General features: G+C 42.3%; 1 protein-coding gene across 1 annotated transcript in view; it reads left to right on the top strand.

Moving 5' to 3' along the window:
• garnl3 (GTPase activating Rap/RanGAP domain like 3) overlaps nt 1–20,927 on the top strand; it is a gene marked incomplete at its 5' end in the record, with an annotated part of 76,299 nt that overhangs the window by 21,323 nt on the left and 34,049 nt on the right. Inside the window, 2 exons of the mRNA XM_083982858.1 lie at nt 2,500–2,569; nt 20,022–20,096. Coding sequence (XP_083838984.1) covers nt 2,500–2,569; nt 20,022–20,096 — 145 coding nt within the window. The remainder of the gene's footprint in view (nt 1–2,499; nt 2,570–20,021; nt 20,097–20,927) is intronic.

Raw genomic sequence — 20,927 nt, forward strand, 5'->3', positions numbered from 1 at the left:
ACGATCTATCTAACGTCTGTGCTGCTGAGGCTCGTGTGCTGCTGCTGCTGACTGTGCACATGTGAAGTGTCACCGTGCACCAGTAGCTCACCAGCACAGCACCCCGTGGGTTTTGTATTAGGATCTAATCCTTGACGTATTCTTCTTTTAAAAATGGAAAAAGAAAGAAAAAGAAAAAGTCCTTGACTAACCACTGGAACCACCTTGTTTCCTCAGTTTAACCGCTGTCCCTGTGTATAATGTGAGAAACTACTTTGGCACACCTCACCACCAATGGCAACGATTTTTGATTTATTTTGCTTCTCTAATGACTTCATTTTTAATAGGATTTAACCAGATTCATGTTACATTTAGACTCCCAAAGAAATCAAATCCTATTACAGAGGGAGCTCTGAGGACGCTGCTGTTGTGCTTGGCTGTTGTGTCGTCGATCATTTCAGAATAATAACCCCTAACTCCTGCTTGTTATTCCTTGTTTAATTTCGCTCTACAATTTTTAGGCTTTTTTCCGTTGATATCAAGTGATTCGTCTGTTTTGGATCGAGGTGGGATCGATAGTAATGCGATCATGATGGCTGAATATTAGCAGTGATACATGGGGCTGTTCAGCGATACGTCTGCCAACTGACTCTGAACTGAGACTCCAGCAAAGTCGCTGTGTTGTAACCTTTTTGCACAACTTAAATTATTTGGAAACGTGCCACATATCTCATTTGTCATGAGTCGGATGTTGACAACGATCTAATGTCTGTGCTGTAAATATGAAGCTAGAGTTAGCATAGACTATAGCAGGGGTCTTCAACGTTTTTCAGGCCAAGGACCCCCCTTACATGTATAAAGTACCCTGGATTCAACACTCAGCTATTCAAATAATAAACAGGTTAATATATTCATGGCCGTGCCACTGCCATTTATAAACAGACCTTGTTAGCTGATACCATTGGCAATATTAACAATGTCTTTTAATGCATTCTGAAAGCTATTCAAATTGACGTTTTCATGTGGAAACAAACAAAAAATTGTTAACAACAAAAAAAACATTGTTAAGAAAATTGTATAATCAACCAAACATGTCATGACCCCTCTGCAGTACCTCTGCTGACCCCCTAGGGGAGTGAAAACAGCACTATTTTTAGAACATTTTCTGAGAAAGTGTAACTCCCTGTATGACCACATCCTGCCTCTGTATTAATCAAAATGCAACATGTGAGCTGTGTAACGATGTTGGTAGGCGGGGTTTAACCTTTACAGGGAGTCAGGCTAGCTGTTTCTACCTGCTTTCAGTCTTAAAGGAGACATATTATGCCCCCTTTCCACAAATTAAAATAGTTCCCAGGTGTCTTAAAGACATATCTGTGACATGCTTTGGTCAAAATACCCCAAGGATCAAACATCACAGCTGTTTTCATGCTCTTAAAACAGCCGGCTGGTGTCAGTGCCTGTCCCTTTGAATGCAAACAAACCCCCTCTTGCCCCGCCCCACCCCTTACTGGTCCCAGGTAGGGGTGGTATTATGCAAATTCAACACCTAGTGACATTACTGGAAGACAACTGCGGGATACAGCTTGTAAAAACCACATGGATTTCAACCTGTAGGGAGCCTGCACATGACATTTTTCAGTTGTCAGTTCTCACATTTTGGGGACTGGAAGGCAAGACAAACACCCAAATATATGTTAAAGAGCCTTTAAAAGTGATATTTCCATAATATGTCCCCTTTAATGCTAATTCTTTAGCTGTTAGCTCCATTATGGAACATGCAGAAACTCTCCTGAAACATCATTTGTCAAAATACAATCAGCTTTGTTGATATCTCAGTAGTTTTTAATTAATTTATTATAAGCTTAGCATGTGAGAAGGGTTTTATCTGACACTAGAGATAAACTAGAGGTACACGTATCTTACAAGTGGCTCTATAAGACCACATAAACTTTGAAATTTCTTCTATAGAAGCGATTGGATCTACCGTGTGTGTGTGTGAGTGTGTGTGTGTGTGTGTGTGTGTGTGAGTGTGTGTGCATTTGACTATTTGACCAGCAGTCAGCTCTCCCAGCCAGTCTCCATCTATCACTGGGGTTTAATTCAATCAGGACCCACATCTCAATCAGAACTGGGTTGGCCGCCGCTCCCAGCAAGTCACCATGCCACCAGCCAGCCCCCGTCACGCCGTCAGAGGCACAGACAGGAGGAGGGGAAGGAAAAAGAAAGACGGGAAGGAAGGAAGAAAGAAAGAGGGAAAGAGGCGAGAGAGAGAGAGAGAGAGAGAGAAAGAGGGGAAAGAACGTTATTTGTGAACAAAAGTGAATGAAGAAGAAGGCGATAAAGTGCGATAAAGAGACTTCAGGGAAAAGCAGATGCTGCAACTGCCCCTTGTGTATGAGGCGACGTCGTGACCATTTCTGTGTGGTTGTGTTTGCGTGTGTTGTGTTGTGTTGTGTTGTGATGAGACGAACGAACATGCAGGCCCTGCGTTTTTCTGACCATGAGTTTGTGTTACAGCTCCGCCTCGGAGGACCTGGGCTGCAGGCGTGGAGACTTCAGCAGGAAACACTATGGTTCGGTCGAGCTGGTGAGTCCCCACCCACCCACCCACAACGCACTCACTCATCTGTTTGTGTCTCTTCTTTTTTTGTGTGTGTGTGTGTACAGTATGTGCGTCTCACTGTGTCTGCATCCTCATGTTTCTTCTTCTGTTCATCATGATCTCCCCTCCTGCTCTGGCTCTTCCTCCTCTTTTCTGTTGGCATGGATGGATGGATGGATGGATGGACGGCGGCAGAGAGAGGAGGAGAGAGGAGAGAAAAGAGGGGGGGTAGCTGGGGACTGATGAGTCATGACGTATTGGGTGTGGTCCAGTGATATGCTATTGTGCCAGCGCCGATCACACTGGGTGCTCCACTCACTCACTCACTCACTCACTCACTCACTCACAGTGATGATGCAGGGTTCCTCCTCCTCCTCCTGCCCGATCATCTTTCTCCCAAAGTTCATTTGTTTTGTTTTGTTTTGTTTTGACGCTGCCGGTGTAAAAAGCTGCTGCACAGTGTGTGTCTTTGTGGTTGATTACTAAGCTGTTGAGTCATTGCTGCTTTGCTCTGGGAGGAGGAGGAGGAGGAGGAGGTGGTGGTGTGGTAGTGGTGGTGTTGGGAGTGTTTGTGAGTGTGCATCTCTCCACTGTGTGAGCTCGTGAGTCTCTGTTGCATCCCGATAGCCCAGAGCGACAGGAAGTCCTAGAGTTTCACGCTGCGATCGTGCTTCCTACCAGAGACATATTGTGGGTTTTTGTCCATGAGTGCTGCACACCACGCGTTTGACTGATTAGTGTTGAGGAGAAACCGCAGGCCACCTATCAGCACGAGCAGACTGACACTACACACAGTACTTCTGTTTGTGTCTATGTGTGTGTGTGTGTGTGTGTGTGTATCCAAACATCGTGGTGGGTGTGAGTCAGAATGAGGTCACTGATCGTCTTGATAGTCAAAGTGTGAGCGTCACAGAGCCGCTGTTCCTCTTTTGCACTTCGCATGTTGGAACGACCCGTGACATCAGGTCAGCTGCTGCGTCGTCTCGTCTCTACAGTTGGATATTTGGGGATTTTTTTTTTTTCTATACGTAGCAAGCCGAGGGAGTTTCAGTGATCCATCACCGCCATGCTCAATACGAAGACACAATGCGCACTTGTCGATTAGAACAATGGATGAAAAGATAGTAAAACAGCTGTGAACATCCCAGGTGTGATGCTAATGACAGACACTGGCTTTGCTGAAATGATAAATGCTTTTAATACATTATTGATTATGTTGCATAATAAAGAAAAACGCCCACAACAGCTTATCAGAGCAGGACCTACTGTAAATATCTATTTTAAAAAGCTGCCACTTGTCTATATTTGTTGTTTATGCAGGATAAAAAACTGAAATGACGGAGTGATGATTGAAACAAGACAGCCGGGATATAGGCTACCCATTGCGCGATTGTATTCGCTCTTGACCTGATTTTTCCCTTATTAAGGGAGCCAATCACAGAACGATGATGACACAGAAGCGACTTTGTTTTTTGATCCAACATGGCGGCAGACGCTTTACCTTTCGATGCAGCGTTAGAAAGTGTTTTAAGTAGTTTAGACCGCAAGTTTATTTTGGAAAAAGAGCAACGTTTAGCGAGCAGTTTTCTGTTGCTCTACATACGTCATCGGGTATGATTGATACGATTGGCTGTAAACTATACTGACGCATTTGATAAACAGCAGTAGCGCCCAATAAACAGCTCTGGGCTTTCATAAACCACGCCTCAAATACGAAAAAATGAACGTGTGGTTCTCAGACCGAATCTCAATCTACATTGAGATGAGGTCTGGTGTGTTAGCCAGGCTAGAAACAAGACAAAATCAATCACATTGGTGACATCAACAGAGTCACGTTTAACAACATGGATTATGATGGTCATCCCCTTCAGGAACAAAAGATGTAGGCTAGCACCAAAAAATCTTGCTCAAAGGAGGAGGTTCTGGTTGATGGGGGAAAGAATGTGAGAGTTGGACTTTCTACTGTTCACAGCTCGTTTCCAACCAGGATTTTAAATATTTTCTCCCTCCAAATTCAAATATGTAGAGCCCCAAAGCCGAGCCTTCACTTCCTGTTACCAGTATGCTAAGCTAAGCTAAACTAAGCTAACTGAGCCACTAACAACTTCTGATGAGTGGTTCATTCATACTAACCAGCCTATCCTCTGTAATGATATGACTGATTCAGGCCCAGAGGTTTAAAAACTAAGTATATGAACTAAGTGTATAAACCAAAAAAGAAATAATGCTTTCCAGTCTGAGTCTGTTTTTTAAGACACGAGGGCTCCTGGAGGGATCAGAGAGCTGTGTGGTATGTTTAATAAAAAAGTCTGTGGATCATGGAAAATGAATGGCAGACCTTGATAAACCCAGGTTGATCTTCAGAAATAACCTCAGGGAGGATAAGCACATGATGCCAGGCTCACATTTCAGCAATTATCTTTGGTCCTTGACTCTGCAGTGAAATTAAGTCTTTGTTGTTTTTTTTCTGTGGGAGAATGAATATAATTGCTTGTGTGTGAACATAGAAGGAAAAGTGTTTTTGTCGAGTCTGGTGCTGGTTCTGCAAGCAAAGAAAAAAAAAATGCTCTGTGCCTCAGTGGGAGGTTTGTGCAAAGGTCGGTGGATAGAGTCTGTGGAAATTCGGAGGGGGGGCTGGTTGTCTTTCAGTGAACAAACAGCTCCTTGTGTTGACAGCAGAGAGTAGACGGTGACGCAGACCTCAACGCAGGAGACGCTCTGCTTTGACAGACCGTGATTGCTCCGACCTTATCCTTAACCAAGTGGTCACTGGTGTTAACGCTGACTGTGTTGGTCATCATCCTCCTAAACCCAACCTGAACCTTCATTTCCCCATGAACAACACTGCATTTACCTTGTGTGAATTAATTTGAATGAATCAAGTCAGTTTAATCAATCAATTTGCTTTTTCTCCATGCACTGTTGAGATATGTTTCTCTTTGAGTGTGCCTCAGATTGATGCCACCTGTATCACTGCACTATAACAGCACAGACTCACTGTCATATCTGCGCTGTGGCCTCATGCTTGGTGTCTGTGGAGGTGGGATGTCAGTGAGCGGAGCCGAGATAATAACCCTGCTGAGGTCGAAGCTCTCTGAAATGCAGGACAAAGACGACGTACTAAAAGAAGGGTAGATCGTGTCAGCTTGTTTGGTACCATCATTCCTGCTTGTGGTTAGTTTTACTGCATGTAGCCTACAGGTTGTTTGTTAAAAGACTTGATGTTAGTAAGATGTCAGTTTTATCAGGTCTTATAATTTCTTTTCTAGTTCTTTTGATGAAACAGTTTGAGAGCTTGGTTCTTCTTTGCTGCGTTCCTATAAAATATCTCTTTATTTCCTTCCCCATTCTTATTTTATGTGAGCTATAACTGCCATACTGACCTGTAAACAGAAGTCAAAGTGAATCCTGTGACTCCGGGACATTATTTATGTGGATAAAATGTAAATAATCCATTGTCTTTTACTTCCTTTTAATATAATTTGATCAAAAAATGTCATGGTTTGATATATACTCAACAAAAAAAACAACAAGTACTTGTACAAAACAGCCGATGTAACACATTTGTTGCTCCTAATGATTTTCTATTTTGCTACAACAGTTATAAAAAAAAAAAGTAGCCATGACCTCAGCTTTATACATCCCTCATTATTTCCTTTAGTTTGGCTCTGGTTTATTCCCGAACATGTTTTCTTCTCTGTCTCAACACAAGTGGGAGATTTCTGATTCAAAGCAGGGTCTCCCTAATAAGAGAGAGCAGCATAAGCAGAGCCGTGACTCACCCTGTCTGTTTGTTTTATTTTTGGCATCGTGGAATTGGCGGGAGCCGTCACCAATAAGATCAGGCACCTCCACAGGCACCGCTATGGTGATGGTGATATGATTCACCGTGGTCCATGTGTACACATGAACCAGCTATTTCTGACTGGACTGACCTGTATAATATCATCCAGTTACTTTTGAATCTAATTCAGGAGAGCTTCCACAGATGGAGACGGAAACTCTTTTTTTTCTGTTTGTTAAATGCTCATATCAACTCCAACACACACTGTTAGCATTTGCTAATTGCTGGAATTCAAAATACTAACAAACAGCAACTTTGATATGCTGCAAAAGTTAGTTTTTACAATTCATATTCTGCAGACTGTGACAGGTTGAACTAAATTTAAAGGTACGATATGTAAGAATGTGGCCAAAATTGTTGCTGCAGTCAAATTCAAAACACAGCAGCGCGTTGTCCCCCCTCCCCTACCCACCAGACTCCAGGTTGCCAGACAGCGACGCGCTAACCTCCGCCCTGCTCACTCAGTCAGTCTCAAAGCAGAGTAAAAAGCTAAATATTCATCAACAACCTCACTGTTTTATTGCTCTGACTCACAGTAACTACGAGCGGAGTTCACGTCACTCAGGTGATCTGCAAGTTATTGTTACATTCACCGCTCCGACGCTGTGTCTGCAGCGCTGACACACACACACGCACGCACACACAGACACGCACACACAGACACACACACTGTAACCCCGCATCTACCGGAGCCGTAGTGCGTGTTAATCACGCCGTAGATGAGCCAACATATGAGACGTCTTACCGCAGAATAAACGACGCGAGCCGCTGGTTCTCCTCCACTTTCTGACGTCGGATCATAAAACATGAGGACCGGAGACAGGCGACCTGACCGGGACAGACTCCTCTCATGAACCACTCCACACGTTCACAATCACTTCATTTACCATCGGCTCCATTTCGCCACATTTCCTCCCTCTTTTCTAACTTTCACTTTGTAATTCTTCCCTTTAGCTTTTGCGTTAGCAGCAGCTCAAACTAACTAGGCTACATGCTCACAACAGCAAGCTGTGTAGCCTATTAAACGACAGAGGGACAAGCCGCTTCTACCGTGTGATATCAAGCAAATATGACCAATAACCGATAATAGAACACAATCTTTTTTTTCATGATCTCGTTTTATCTCCCAGCCGTATTTGCAGCTCAGTGGAAGCTAACTGGCAACCCGGAGGCTGAAATGCCACAGACGCTGTGACAGGGAGAGAGCGCTGGGTGGCGACACAAGCCAACCATAAAAATTCAAAACATAAACATGATTTGCGGTCCGCAAAATTTTTTTTTTAATGCGAATATCTTGGCTGTAGGATTGTTGTTGGTGAGTTCAGTATGTTATATGAACATTATTCCTGAGTCTCTGTTACATATTAGGACGATTTTACAGCCAGTTGCTTTAGATTTCTTACATACTGTACCTTTAACTGCCGTCGATCTAGTTATTTCAGTAAATTGAAAGAAAATGTCAATGTTGGTACAAGACGAAAAGTCATGGAATCATCAAGGTTCATCATCTGGGAGATCAGCTCTCTTTGGAAAACTTTGAGGACAAGCCAGAGACTGAATTGAGATATTTCACAGGAGAAATTAAAACACTGATCTGTTTGTGGTATAGTAGGAGAGGAAAAGTCAGAGAAACAAGAAAGTTGAACTGAATTTATCCTCTGGGGAAATCGAACATCTGCAGCAAATGTCATGTCCATCCCATATGTTGACCTGCAAATGCACAGTGTGTTATTTACAGTAGATGTTTAGATAAAAAGGTCAGTTGATCACTGAAGTCTGAGTGAACCACCCTCTGGTGACCACGAATAAATTAAGAGGAAAAGTCAGAGAAACACACATTAGAAAACTTATCCTCTGGGGAACTTGAACATAAGTCACAAATGTCATCGCCATCCATCTGTTCATCCTGTTGTCAACCTCATGGTGGCGTTTAGATGAAATGTCAAATGATCGCCAAAGTCCGGGTGATCCGACCTCTGCTGACCATGAATGTCGGAGCAACATTTCATATCAACTGTTGAGATATTCCTTCTTGATTTGGGGAACAATACTTTTTTTTTTTTTTTTTTACCTCTATCCTCTCTCTCGGCTCAGATTTTCACTGTAGGTTCACTTCTGTTGAACACACTGAATCATGGGAGTTTGTTGGTTCAGTTCTCCAGGATAAAAGTGAGAGTGGAGAGTCAGCTCTGTGTGTGTGTGTGTGTTCACATGTGTGTGTGGTGCTGCTGCCTTGTAAATGCCGGAGGGCCCTTTTGTTACATGGGGGTAAAAAAAAAGTAAGAGACAAAGCAGGAAGTTTGATTCACTAAATACACCAAGGACTAAAGGAAATCAATACACTGCTGCAAACACACACACACACACACACACAGTGGCCATCAGCCCATATTACATGCCCAAGTCCCTCCAGTCAACATATGTGAGGTTCCTATTAACCTCTTGCACACACACACACACACACACACACACGGACTCACACTCATCTGCACAAATGAGCAAACAAATCCTCATCGACGGCATCTGCCTGCATGCGTTCGTAGATGGAGACAAACAACACAAACACAAAGGCATCTCCCACCCGCGTGTCTTGTCGCTTTATTCAGTGACAACTCCGCAGTCCACTTTTCAAAAGCTTAATTGTGTGTTGTGCGTTAAAAGCTGAAGCCCCGACAACAATTAAAACCCATTTCATCCTGACACAACAGTTTGGAGAGCGCGGCGCTGGTGGCGGTGGCAGCAGCGTTTTTCCACTGAATTGAATTGTCTTTGAAGGCGGTGACGGATCGGCAGGAGGTGCTGGTTGTCTCCAACGCTGTTTGTGTGTGTGTTTGTTGTACCACACGGGAGAAATGGGGGGAAAAAACGTTGGAGGTATTGAGGCTGAAGCCCAAACTCAACTTAGACACACACAGACACACAAACACACACTGTCATGTCAATGTGTGTGGGCAGGTGCATTTGTCTGGGCTCGGTGCTGTTTGGTTGTTCTGTAGCTCACAGCGATGACTGAGGAGATGTGTGTGTTTTTGTTTTTGTGTGTGTGCATGTGTGTGTGTGTCTGTGTGTGTGTGTGTGAGGAACACTGTGTTGAGGGTTGGCTGTCAGTCTTGCACAGTGACTGGTGAGCAGACGTCTCCACTCACACCTGCCCACCAGTGTTACTGTCACAGCCTCGGAGGCTTCTGACTGCTCCGTCACACTGAATTTATTCCCACTCTCAGCATGTGTGTGTTTGTGTTTGTGTGTGTGTGTGTGTGTCTCTCTCTAACTCTTATAAGTGACATTAAAGACAGACTGTGTGGTCAGAAGTTGAATTTCCCTCCATAAAGAAGTTTAATTGATATTTCATAAGGAAGCAGCAGCAGCAGCAGCAGCATGTACCATGAGCTGCTGGTGTAGCAGCATTCAACTGATCAAACGAGTTTTATTATTCATGAATTCACATTTTTATTCATGAAAGGATGATTGCATCTTGTCGTCTTTGAAAAGTTACAACACGCTTTCACTTTAATTAATTAAACAGATCAGGATTCTCACTACATGGTCCTGAGTTTCTGTGATATACTGAGAAATGTACTAGTTACATGAGTTTCTAACTATTTCATGGAATTTATTAATGTCATTTTTTCTTCTTTTTTAAAAAAAATGTTGTCCAGATGTTGGATGGTGGTTTAGAAATTGAAACTTTTTTTTACGGCAATGATGGTCTGTTTTGATAATCTGCTGATTGATTTTACAGAAGAAATACCCCAAATTCTCCAGCTCTGACCCCTCAAATGTAAATATTTGTTGTTTTTTAGTCTTCAATGATGAAAAGTAATGGAGATCGTTTCATTTTGGATTGTCTTTTCTATTTTTTTTTTTTTTTTTTTGCTACTTTTTGACATCACATAAACCATAAATGTTGTGTGATGAAGAAAATAACCGCCCCATTAAATGATCATATAGAGATTTGAGATCATTTTGATACCTTCTGTGCTTTGTTGTTATGCTTTCATGCTGTAAAGATTTTCTTAACGTTGATGAAGCGACAGGAGTTGCTGGAAAAATCTCAGCTGTGGAAAGCAAAGCTGGTTGTTGCTCCTTTTAAACTGTTTACTTCCTCTTGTCTCTTTTTTATGACACTCTCTGTCTGTTTGGACTTTTATCTTCCCGTACGAACCACATCCACTACGCCGGGGGTCTCACTGTCCAAGTTTAAGGTCCAACTAGAACAAAAACGCCCTATATAAAAGAAAATCTTATCCACCCACTGTTGCATCTAAACTCAAAACTTTAAGAAAAAACTGAAGCTCTTTAAAAGTGATTTAAAACACCTTGAAGTTTATGTCACAGTGGGCGCTTACTGTATCCAAACATCCAAACATCCTAAGATTAAACTTTCTCTCTGTCTATCTTTCGCTCTTGTCTCTCCATCTGTCCCTCCTTCTCCCATTTTCTCTGATACATAACTAATCGTCTATTAAGGCAGCTGATGCATGCAGCTCCACTGCTCTGCTCTGCTCTGCTCTGCCATCCCAGGCTTAACACTGCAGCATCTGCCCACTCTTGAGGGGCCCCTCGTCTGCTGCTGCTGCTGCTGCTGCTGCACCCTAACAGCATGACTCCTGGGTGGGTGGGTGGCCCGATGCCTTCAGTCCTAGCCGTTAGATTAGTCATCGCCACTGTTGCTGTGGTATAAATGGGCAGATATTGATGTGGTGCTGTTGTTAGCGCGGCTGGATTCGTCCTAGCCTCAGGCAACGTTAATGCTAATCAGGTGCAGTCAGGGGCTGCATGGCAAACAGCCGCGTTACACAAGTTGTTTGTCTTTGATTTAGATTTTCACCTCTGATTTTCCCCCTCGACAGGTAGTTGGTTATCATTGCAACATCATATAAAAGGGCTTTTCACATGCATGTTGAGCAGTTTGTCTAATTGCAGTTGCATGGGTCGTATTTAATAACAACATATTTATCTGAATGATCCTATTGGTTATACAAGAATAGATTCACTCACATATTTAGGTCTGGTCATAATTTGTATTTTTCTAACTGTCAGAAAATTAGCATAAAAAGACCAAAACCAACACTGAAATGATCCTAGTCTTTGTAACCAAAGCCCGATATAGCTGGTTCCTCTGTGCCAGAGAGCTCTATTGTCATCCAAAAAAAAAAAGGAAATTAAAAACACAATGGACGTTGGTGGCACAGAGGAATCAGGCTTTGAATACACAGTCAATATTTGTTGGTTTGGGTCTTTTCATGGGATTTCTGAGTCAGTTTAGGTTATTATTAACACCATGCAATTTCTAAATCAGAAATCCTGGCCACCTAAAAAATACAGATATGAATATTAAATAAAGAAAGAAAGAATATTATCAGGAAGCCTGCATAAAATCGGACAGATTACACTGAGAGGGACATTTTCTATGTGTGTTCACAGAGTCAGAGTGTTTTCAGCTGCCACATTTAACTTCCTCCTCGAAATGCAGCTAATGTAGTATTTTTATCTGAGACCGTCTGAGTCACTGGATAGCCTATATGTGACACACCGACGTTTATGTCTGCACACACCATTCGCAGTCTCTTTTCTATCAACCCATAATGATAACTCCTGCTTTGCTTCCACCCTCTCGCTGTCTAAACAACTAGACGACGTGCACACGCAGACACCGTGTCTGGCTTCACTGTGTCCTAACTAAACCCCATGCACCTCCACTCTATGGATCCTTTTTGTTATTCCTGTGAGGTTCTACACAGTAATCACTGATGTAATGGCCTCTTTTCTTTTCTGTTTTTTGAAATAATCTCATTGGGACTTTTCAATTTCATAAAGAAGTAACAGAAATTCAGAGGGAAATGTAACTCCAGGAGACACAGACAATGCATAATTGCATAAAGACTCTGCTCTTAAAAAGATGGAAAGTAATTAGAGTTAATGTAACAACAAGCGCCGGACAGAAAATAGGCGTCCAAAGCATATTACATTTACCGTGAGAAACATAGATCTACATATAGAGTAGCCTACTTATGCAACCATATCATGTACACACACACACATCTACACCCAAACATGCACTCACATGAATGCCAAAGCCTCTTGTTTCTACCCAGCGACTGCAGCTCATTGGCTGAAACTGATTTTCCCACTACAGCTATATATGCAATAGTTCAGCTGCAGCTAACATATTGATGTTTTGCAAATGTGTTTTAAAATGAAAATTGTCCTGTTGAGTGATCTGAAATGTAACGGCAGAGACCTTTCTACTGCAGATACATAAAGCAATACTTAAGAACTTTTAATTTTGGTTGAGTTTGGCGGTGCCAGTGGACCAAAGCGGTAGTGTTTTGCCTGAAGGAAGACCCCATTTCCCATGAGCACCACCAGCGTGTAGCGTCGTAAACATCCTGATCTCCCGGTCGCGTGCAACAACTTGGTGCTGACCTGTTGATCTGCCTGTTTTGTGATTTTACGTTCAGTATCTCCTCGTTCATGGTGTCAGCAGGATGAAATGGTGTCTGAAAACCTCTGACCTGTTGACTTCAGGCCGGCCTCAGCCCATTACAACGTTTTGAAGGTGTAGTGTGGGAAATATGATCCGCTGTAAACACGGTGTATTTTATTTTGAAAATTAACCGGGTGTTTTGTTTTGTATTTTGTAGGCTACATGATTTCCTGTCCCGCATGAGCTGCTCTGTGATGACTATTGACTATGAATATTTTATGAAGGTTGAAAAGTTGCTTAGTGTTGGTTTAATGGCAATTTGTACCTCATACAACCTACACTTCAAAAAAGCTGAACTATCCCTTTAACAGGCCACTACATAGTTGATTTAGCCTAATGCTAAAACATAGTTGATTTAGCATATTGCTAAAACAAGCAGGCTAAAGCTAAGTTTCCATGGGCAAGAAAAGGTTAGCATCCTTAGCTGCTTAGAAGATATGTAACCAATATTGTCCCTGTGTTGATCTAACATGAGCTTTACTCAGCCTGCGCTCTCTTCCTTCGTGCTTTATCTCCTTCATTTTATCCATCTCTCTTTCCTCGTCTGTCACTCATGTCTTCCCTCTGCCTGTGCACCTGCCTCTCTTCACCTCCCCTGCTACTACACCACTTCCTCTCCTGCATCGCCGCCCACGCCTCCCGACTCCCGACTCCTCTGCCTTCCTGGAGGATTGTGTGAGTGTGCATGAACAGGCCCACTGATGAGATCAATTATCTATCAGCGTTCACAAAAGTATTGATTTAATACCCCAACACACACACACACACACACACATACATAGATAGATACATACACACACACTTCTCTCTGCACTGCAGCTCTCCGTCTCCTTTGTCCTGTGAGCCTCGGGGAAATCAGAGGCTCTCTGAGTAACGTCGCAAGCTCGATTGTGTTTGTTAGAGACGTTAGAGTCATGCCCTAAAATGGGAGCTGTTTAAGTGTGTCTGCAAGAGAGTGTGTGTACGTCTCTGAGTGTGTGTGTGTGTGTGTGTTCTCCTTCTCCGTCTATAAAGCTCGAAAGCCTTGGCCCGGCCTTCTTCCCATGGGTTTTCGCATAGTGGAGACGGCTATTATTCTTTTATCATTTGGCTTTTTGTTGTCATTACACATCGCTCTTTGCCTCTCTTCCCCAGTGGCCTCATCCTTCATTCTGTCCCTCTCTCTATACATTTGATGCCCCCTCTCTCTTCTCTTTCCTTTTTTTTCTCCTCTCCTCTGCCCCATCCCTCCCATTATTTCACCCTGGCAGTGGTGAGGTGTTTTATGGGCTGTTTGTTTAAGTGTAGAGGCATAGCGGACTCCCCCCTGCTTCTCCTCCTCCTTCCCCCCCCCCCGGCCCACAGGGAATCGTTGGAGTGCAGCTTTTCCCTCTTTGCACCTCTTCTGTTGCATGATTTAGAAGCAGTGGCTGCGTGATGCATGCATGTGTGTATGCGTAGACACACACACACACACACACACACACACACACACACACACACATACACAGACTCCCCAGAGCGCTTAATCTCTCCTTTCTCCTGCCATTTCTCATTCTTTCACCCAAAAAAAAACAGGAAAAAGCCTATTCGCACATAGCAGCACACTTACCTAAACGTGCATTTAATACCAAATGTCACACATTTTTCTCACACACTCAAACACGCACGCACACACTATAGGAAGGCGGTGCATTGCTCTGTCTGAACGCTGCATTGGTTTCCCCTCCATTATCCTGCGATTGGACAGTTAATGTTGCAGGAGGCGAGAGAAATGGAGAGAGATAGAGGCCTATATACTGTAGCATCGACATTTACTTTCCATTTTCTGCACACATACACACACGCACACACACGCTTGCCGATCTCTGCGGATTAAGCAAAAACTCATTCACTCACATATAAACACATGCAAATACAAGCTCTTACTGTACCACCACATCAGGACACATGCAAGGAAACATATTTGTTCACGGGGGCCGTTAATATGAACATGAAAGGAGAGCAGACAGTGTTTTTTTCTTCTGCAGCCTCTCCTAAGACACAGCCAATTACTGCACAGAAACCTCTGTCGTTTATCAGAGCTTCACACCTGCAGTAAACATGCTCAGCTCTCCAACCTCTGGACTGTATTATCTCATTATATACAGTTTACCCCAAGGGGGGGTGGAGGGGGAAACGCAGCCAGTGCTGTACTTGTTAGCATATTAGGGCTGGGTGAAATCAATGTCACATTAATAGGAATATTTTTACAATATTGATGTTTTTTTTTTGTTTTTTTTGACAGTATTGTTCTGTTGCATGGCTTGTGTTAACGTATTGTGTCTTAGATCAGACAAAAATCTCCACACAAACACCTTTTGTCAGCTTTTAATTACACGTTGCATGGAATCATTAATTAACAGGGTGTGGAGGGAATCGTCATAATTGTAATGAGCAAATCAATTAGTTCATCATTAGGAATAAGCAAATTCTGGTTCTAACTTTTAATAAGTAGTGATGCCCAGTAACTATCGGTACCGATAATGATCGGCCTCATATTGGCCAAAAAATACACAGATAAGGCTGATAATGACATGTTTTGCCAACTATAGAGCCAGTTATAATCAGCCAACATTGCCTTGATGTTGCTCATTTTCAGTCCGTTTGCCCCCTGAGAGTTGATCTGAAACAATAATAAATGTTGTTTTTTGAAGAGTTATATAACTGTTTTTGTTGTGATTACAGTAGTGATGTCGGTTATATTATTTGTTTATTAAGTCAGATGCAGAACCACAATCATCTTTACTCACTACATCTTAGCGTCTCTAAACCTCAGGCGTGAATATAAACTATTAAAAATGTTATTGGCGGCATCGGTTATGAGAAGCAGGAAGTTATCGGTTATTGGTATCGGTGGAAAAAAAACAGTTATCGTGCATAGTACCGGTAATAAATAAGACTTTTGATGCATTTTTAAAAGCTGCTGAAAGGAGGGGTTACTGCAGGGCAAGAGTGACTGACAGGGTCTGATATAACAAGAAGGTTGTGAATGACTAAATGAATGAATGAATGAACTGTTAGTATCAGAGAGGTGAAAACCAATTGATAAATTCAATCAACAACTTGAAGAAATTTGAAGATAAGTGGATTACCATGTGCCATGATGAGACATATGGACATTGAGGATGATAAGGTATCAATACTGTGTCGAAGAATCAAACTGTTCTGTTTCCTGTAAGAACCAAAGATCTTCTTGTTCCCGTTTGGGGACTCTGTATTTTACCTCTGGGTTCGTACAGTACGGTACGTCTAATCCCTCAGCAACGGCGCCGCATATCAGATTTAATTTAGCATGAACAATAAAGTGAGTGTGACAGTTATTAATGATTTTAGTCGGTGTAAAGCTCTCGCCTTTTATCCCCCCCCCCCCCCTTTCCTCTTTACCCACAGGAATGTTTTGAATGGACCTTAACCCTCTCTCTTTCTTTCCATGATGAGCCTGCTCTCATCCCTCTCTCTCTCTCTTTCTCCCTCTCTCTCCTCCATTGTGCTGTCTGACGTGATCTAATGAGCTGCTGAAGTAGGCCACGCCACCCACTCTCCAAACAGATAAACACTGTGCCCTGTTTAGACAGCCATTCACAAGATGGTTTTAATTATCCATCACCGTGCATAGATCCCGCTGCCTTCCCTTTTTAACGATGTCACCGCTTCTTTTTTTTCTTTTTCTTTTTTTTTTAATCTGAGATATTGAGTTTGTTTACATGCACATTAGTGTCTGGGCTGTGAGGCCTAACCCTGGTGGGGATGCAGAGTTCAGAGTTAGCACGGTGCATGAGAAACCTGGTTATTTATATAGTAGTTAAGTAAAGTATAATACAGGTCATGTCTGGGCTCCTTTAACATCCCAGCCATTTATTTCAGTGTTACCTCTCATTAGTGCCTACACCAAAGACTTTCCCTTTATTTCATCATGTTGCTCTTTATTTACACTCCGGTGTAATTCAGTGTTCATCATTCTCATCATTTACTATCACGTTGTTTGTGTTACTGACTAAATTCCACATAACTTGTGTTGCTGGTGTTTCCTATAAATGCAGTAGAGCTTAGATATAGGCTAACTACAGTGTTTACATGCCAGTGCCACACTGTGCTGGTTTCTATTAAAGCACTTCAGCTAGTTCATCCCTGCTCCTGAAACCAGGATATAGTGTTAACCTGCTGGGGATACTTTAAAAGACCCGTTCAGTAGGGCTGCCCCCAAATATAAATAGTTGACCAAGCATTAGTTGACCAAAAAGTCATTAGTCGACCAAAATTTCATTGGTCGCAGGAAAAAAAAACAAAAAAAACACTTGGAGCGTGTCTTGTCAAAATTAAGTCAAAATCAATATGATAACACAGATATAGGCTAACACGGCACAGCAGGTCCCTTTTTTTTATATATATATTTTTTTTTTTTTTTTGTCAAAAGCGACTTTTTCCCGATTGCTACAGACGTTTCTGGTTTGGAGACTCCAACGTGTATCACTGCTGTTTTCAACGATTAGCGGGTGCTGCCGTGAGCCCCGGCCCCGTCTCAAAGCACTCACTCACCGGCCGTCAGTCTTGTGGCGATTAGTCGACTAATCCCCATAAATGACGACTTTTGGTCGACCAAGGGAATCTTTGGTCGGGGGCAGCCCTACCATTCGGTAAATCCATTAATCGATTAGAAATACAGTATAATCTACCACTATTCTGGTAATCACTCTCCAGATAGAAGGATTTCCTGGTTGAGATGCTGGATGTCACTATTTCATGGACTAAATGATCAATCAAGAAAAGATAAATGAAGTCGCAGGTTAATCAATAATAAGAATAATCATTGAGTTTTGTTGTGTGTGTGCGTGCATGTGCGTGCGTGTGTGTGTGTGAACTTCTCTGAGGTCAGTCCAGCTCTCACAGGAACCTCCAGACCTTTGTTGTTGTCGGCCATCTGGATGTATCACAGTGATGTTGCACAGACAAGGACACACACAGCGAGAGATGCTTTTTAAAATAAATAAATAAATAAATTGCACGTCAAAATATCTGAGCTCCTCCCGTCGGCAGCGAAGGGAGGACAGCAGTCAAGAGACGGTCAAAGAGCAAAGGGCAAAGATGGTAGAGGGAAGAGAAGAGAAGAGGGAGAAACAAAAAGACAAGAGGAGGGAAAAAGAGCAACAAGGGAGGGGAGTGTGTTTGGTTGCCTGGCAACAAACATCACTCAGTGCAACGGTGTTGGGGGTTAAAAAGGAAATGAGGATGTGAAGAGGAATAGATTGATGGGGGTTTTGTTGATGTGTTTCACGCTCAACAGGAAGACGGTAAATCACAGTCACTGTGACTAAACACTTGACTCTTGTCTAGTGTTGAGAAATCAATAATCACATGTGACATATTTAACCAGACTCTACGGTATTTATACACGCACAAGATTTACATAATAAGGACTAAAACTTCCTGATCCTACCTGTCTAATATCTCGACAAAACACAGAAAAACATCATGAACACGTTACACATCTATGAAGTCGTGAATCTCACCTGAGGAAGGTTTTGCGGTGATAGTGAAACGTCTGTTCCTATAGCAGCATAAAACACATTTTCCATCCTGAGTCTAGTGAAGGAAAGTTAAAGGGAAAGTGTTGTTACTTATCATGCTGAGAACAACACCACGCTCATGTCTGTCTGATGGAAGTTGGAGCCAGGTTAGATAAGGAAAGAATAGCTCCACAGAGAAAAATAATCTGCATATCGTACTGAAACTTAAAGGGATAGTTCAACATTTTGGCAAATTGGCCCATTGCCATAATCCCTATAGTTTTAGGAGTAGGTTCGTTATCTTTAATTGTCGGTGCAAGCTATTTTTAGAACAGTGGAGCAGAGCGGCAAGCTGCTCAGAGCTATGCTACGGAGGCTAACGGGATTTCTTGGTTTCCCTCATCAAACAATCCAACAACTCCAAAACGCTCTGATGGACTAGTTGTGACCTGCACATTCACCACGCTATGAGATAATAACGGAACGTTACAAGATGGAGTTATTCACGTTCCCGTTGGGGGCAGTTTTTCGGCAAGCAGTCTCTGCATTTGCCTCAAAAACAACTCTGTCTAGTAACGTTCCATTATTATCTCATAGCGTGGTGAATGTGCAGGTCACAACTTGTCCACGAGAGCGTTTTGGAGTTGTTGGATTGTGTATTTGACGAGCTTGAGGAGGGAAACCAATAAATCCCATGATCCTCTGTAGCGTAGCTCTGCTCCGCCGTTCTAAAAATAGCTTGCACCGACAATTAAAAATAACAAACCTACTGCTATGACTATAGGGATTATGGCAATTCATTCAACAGTTTGTAGAATATTTTAACCTAGACTAAGATTGTTGGAACGGCTGCTGATGCTAACGTAGCATAGAGGCCTTTCTCCTATTGTTTACACAGGAAACTCCAGAGTAGCTTCCATTATATACAGCACATCCTCTCCTATCGGCAACAAGAACGTCGGCCCCAAAACATGTGGACCCATTTTTTTTGTCTATAAGTTGCATGTTCTTCCACAGGAAGGATACATTCTGTTCACGTCCCTGCTGCCCTCTCCGGTTTCGCTCGCTCTCCCACTATCATTAACTGTCCCATTTCGCTCTCGTACTGTCTCCTCTCCCTCGCTCCAGCGCTGTAGTACAGAGAGGTGAGTCAGCAAGAGAGACAGGTAATTGGAGCGATAAGTAGAGGGTGGCAGGTGGGAGAATAATAATAATAAAAGAAAAAGAACATAAAAAGAGTTGTTGTTGGTTTTTTTTTTCAAAAGCCAAAGGAGTTGAACAAGTCATTCTACAGAGTTGAGTAATTATTGATGATTTAAATAAAAGAGCTGCAGAGTTGTTGGTAAACCGTCGAGGGGAAGACTCATGCCAGTGTTGTCACATGCGGCTGATGTGTCTGCTGTGGTTCCTCTTTTGATCGTGATGATGTCCAGCACCGATGCACTTATGACCTGCTTATTACTGTCTGCCACAAGTCATGATTTGTCAGGTGCCTAATTTTAAACATGTCTCTCTCTCTCTTTCTCTCTCTCTCTCTGTCGTTCTCTGTCTCTCTCTCTCTCTCTGTCTCCCTCTCAGCTGATTTCCAGTGACGCAGATGGGGCTATTCAGAGGGCAGGGCGCTTCAGGGTGGAGAATGGCTCCTCAGATGAGGTACACAATAAACCAGAGTGCACTTTGGCTGCACGCGTCCACTCAGTCCTGTCCGTTCTCTCACTAACCACAGTAAATGATGAGTAAATGACGCATGGGTTTGTTTTCTAGTTGTTGTTTTTTTTTATACAATAGACACAAACCTTTTTGGTAAATGAATCAAAAGTTACTCACAAGTCGTCGTCATGTGTGAGGTCACACTTTCTCTGTGTATTTTATATTGACAAATGCATCAAGAATCATATTTTTTATGAATATTTTCAGCATTTATAATCATAAACACATTTAAGGTGAGACACTACAGGCAAAAACACTGTTTTTTCAGGGAGTTTTTCATACTCTGGGACCAAAATCTCCACTTAAGCAGCACTTACAGACACCAAACCTTCCAGTATCATTCCTGTCTATATATTGAAGGTTTTTACAGAGGGGATTGTTGATATATTATTCAAAGCCTGATTTATACAACATTTTATTCCTAAAAACATAGCGAAATTAGATTTTTTTTTTTTTTTAGGGCTGGTGACAGTATTTTCTCATTTACAAAGTGATAAAAAGAGATATCCAAAATCCCCTCTGTAAAAACTTCTGACTAAAACAAGAATTTTGAAAGGGGCTTCATCCATTGTTCAGATTTCGGTTCTGTAAATGTATGCAAATTAGCGCATATTTCATTAGATATTGCCTCATTTATATATTTAAACATAAAAGTTGACCAAATTTGTAATACAAATAATATGTATCTTAATGTAAGTGATGAACTTAGGAGGTTTCATGGTGATATCTGTTAGTTTTTTTTTTACCCTATTCACCTGTAGTGTTCCCCTTAAT

The sequence above is a fragment of the Trachurus trachurus genome (genome assembly GCF_905171665.1).
Source record: "Trachurus trachurus genome assembly, chromosome: 12".
Lineage (NCBI taxonomy): Eukaryota > Metazoa > Chordata > Actinopteri > Carangiformes > Carangidae > Trachurus > Trachurus trachurus.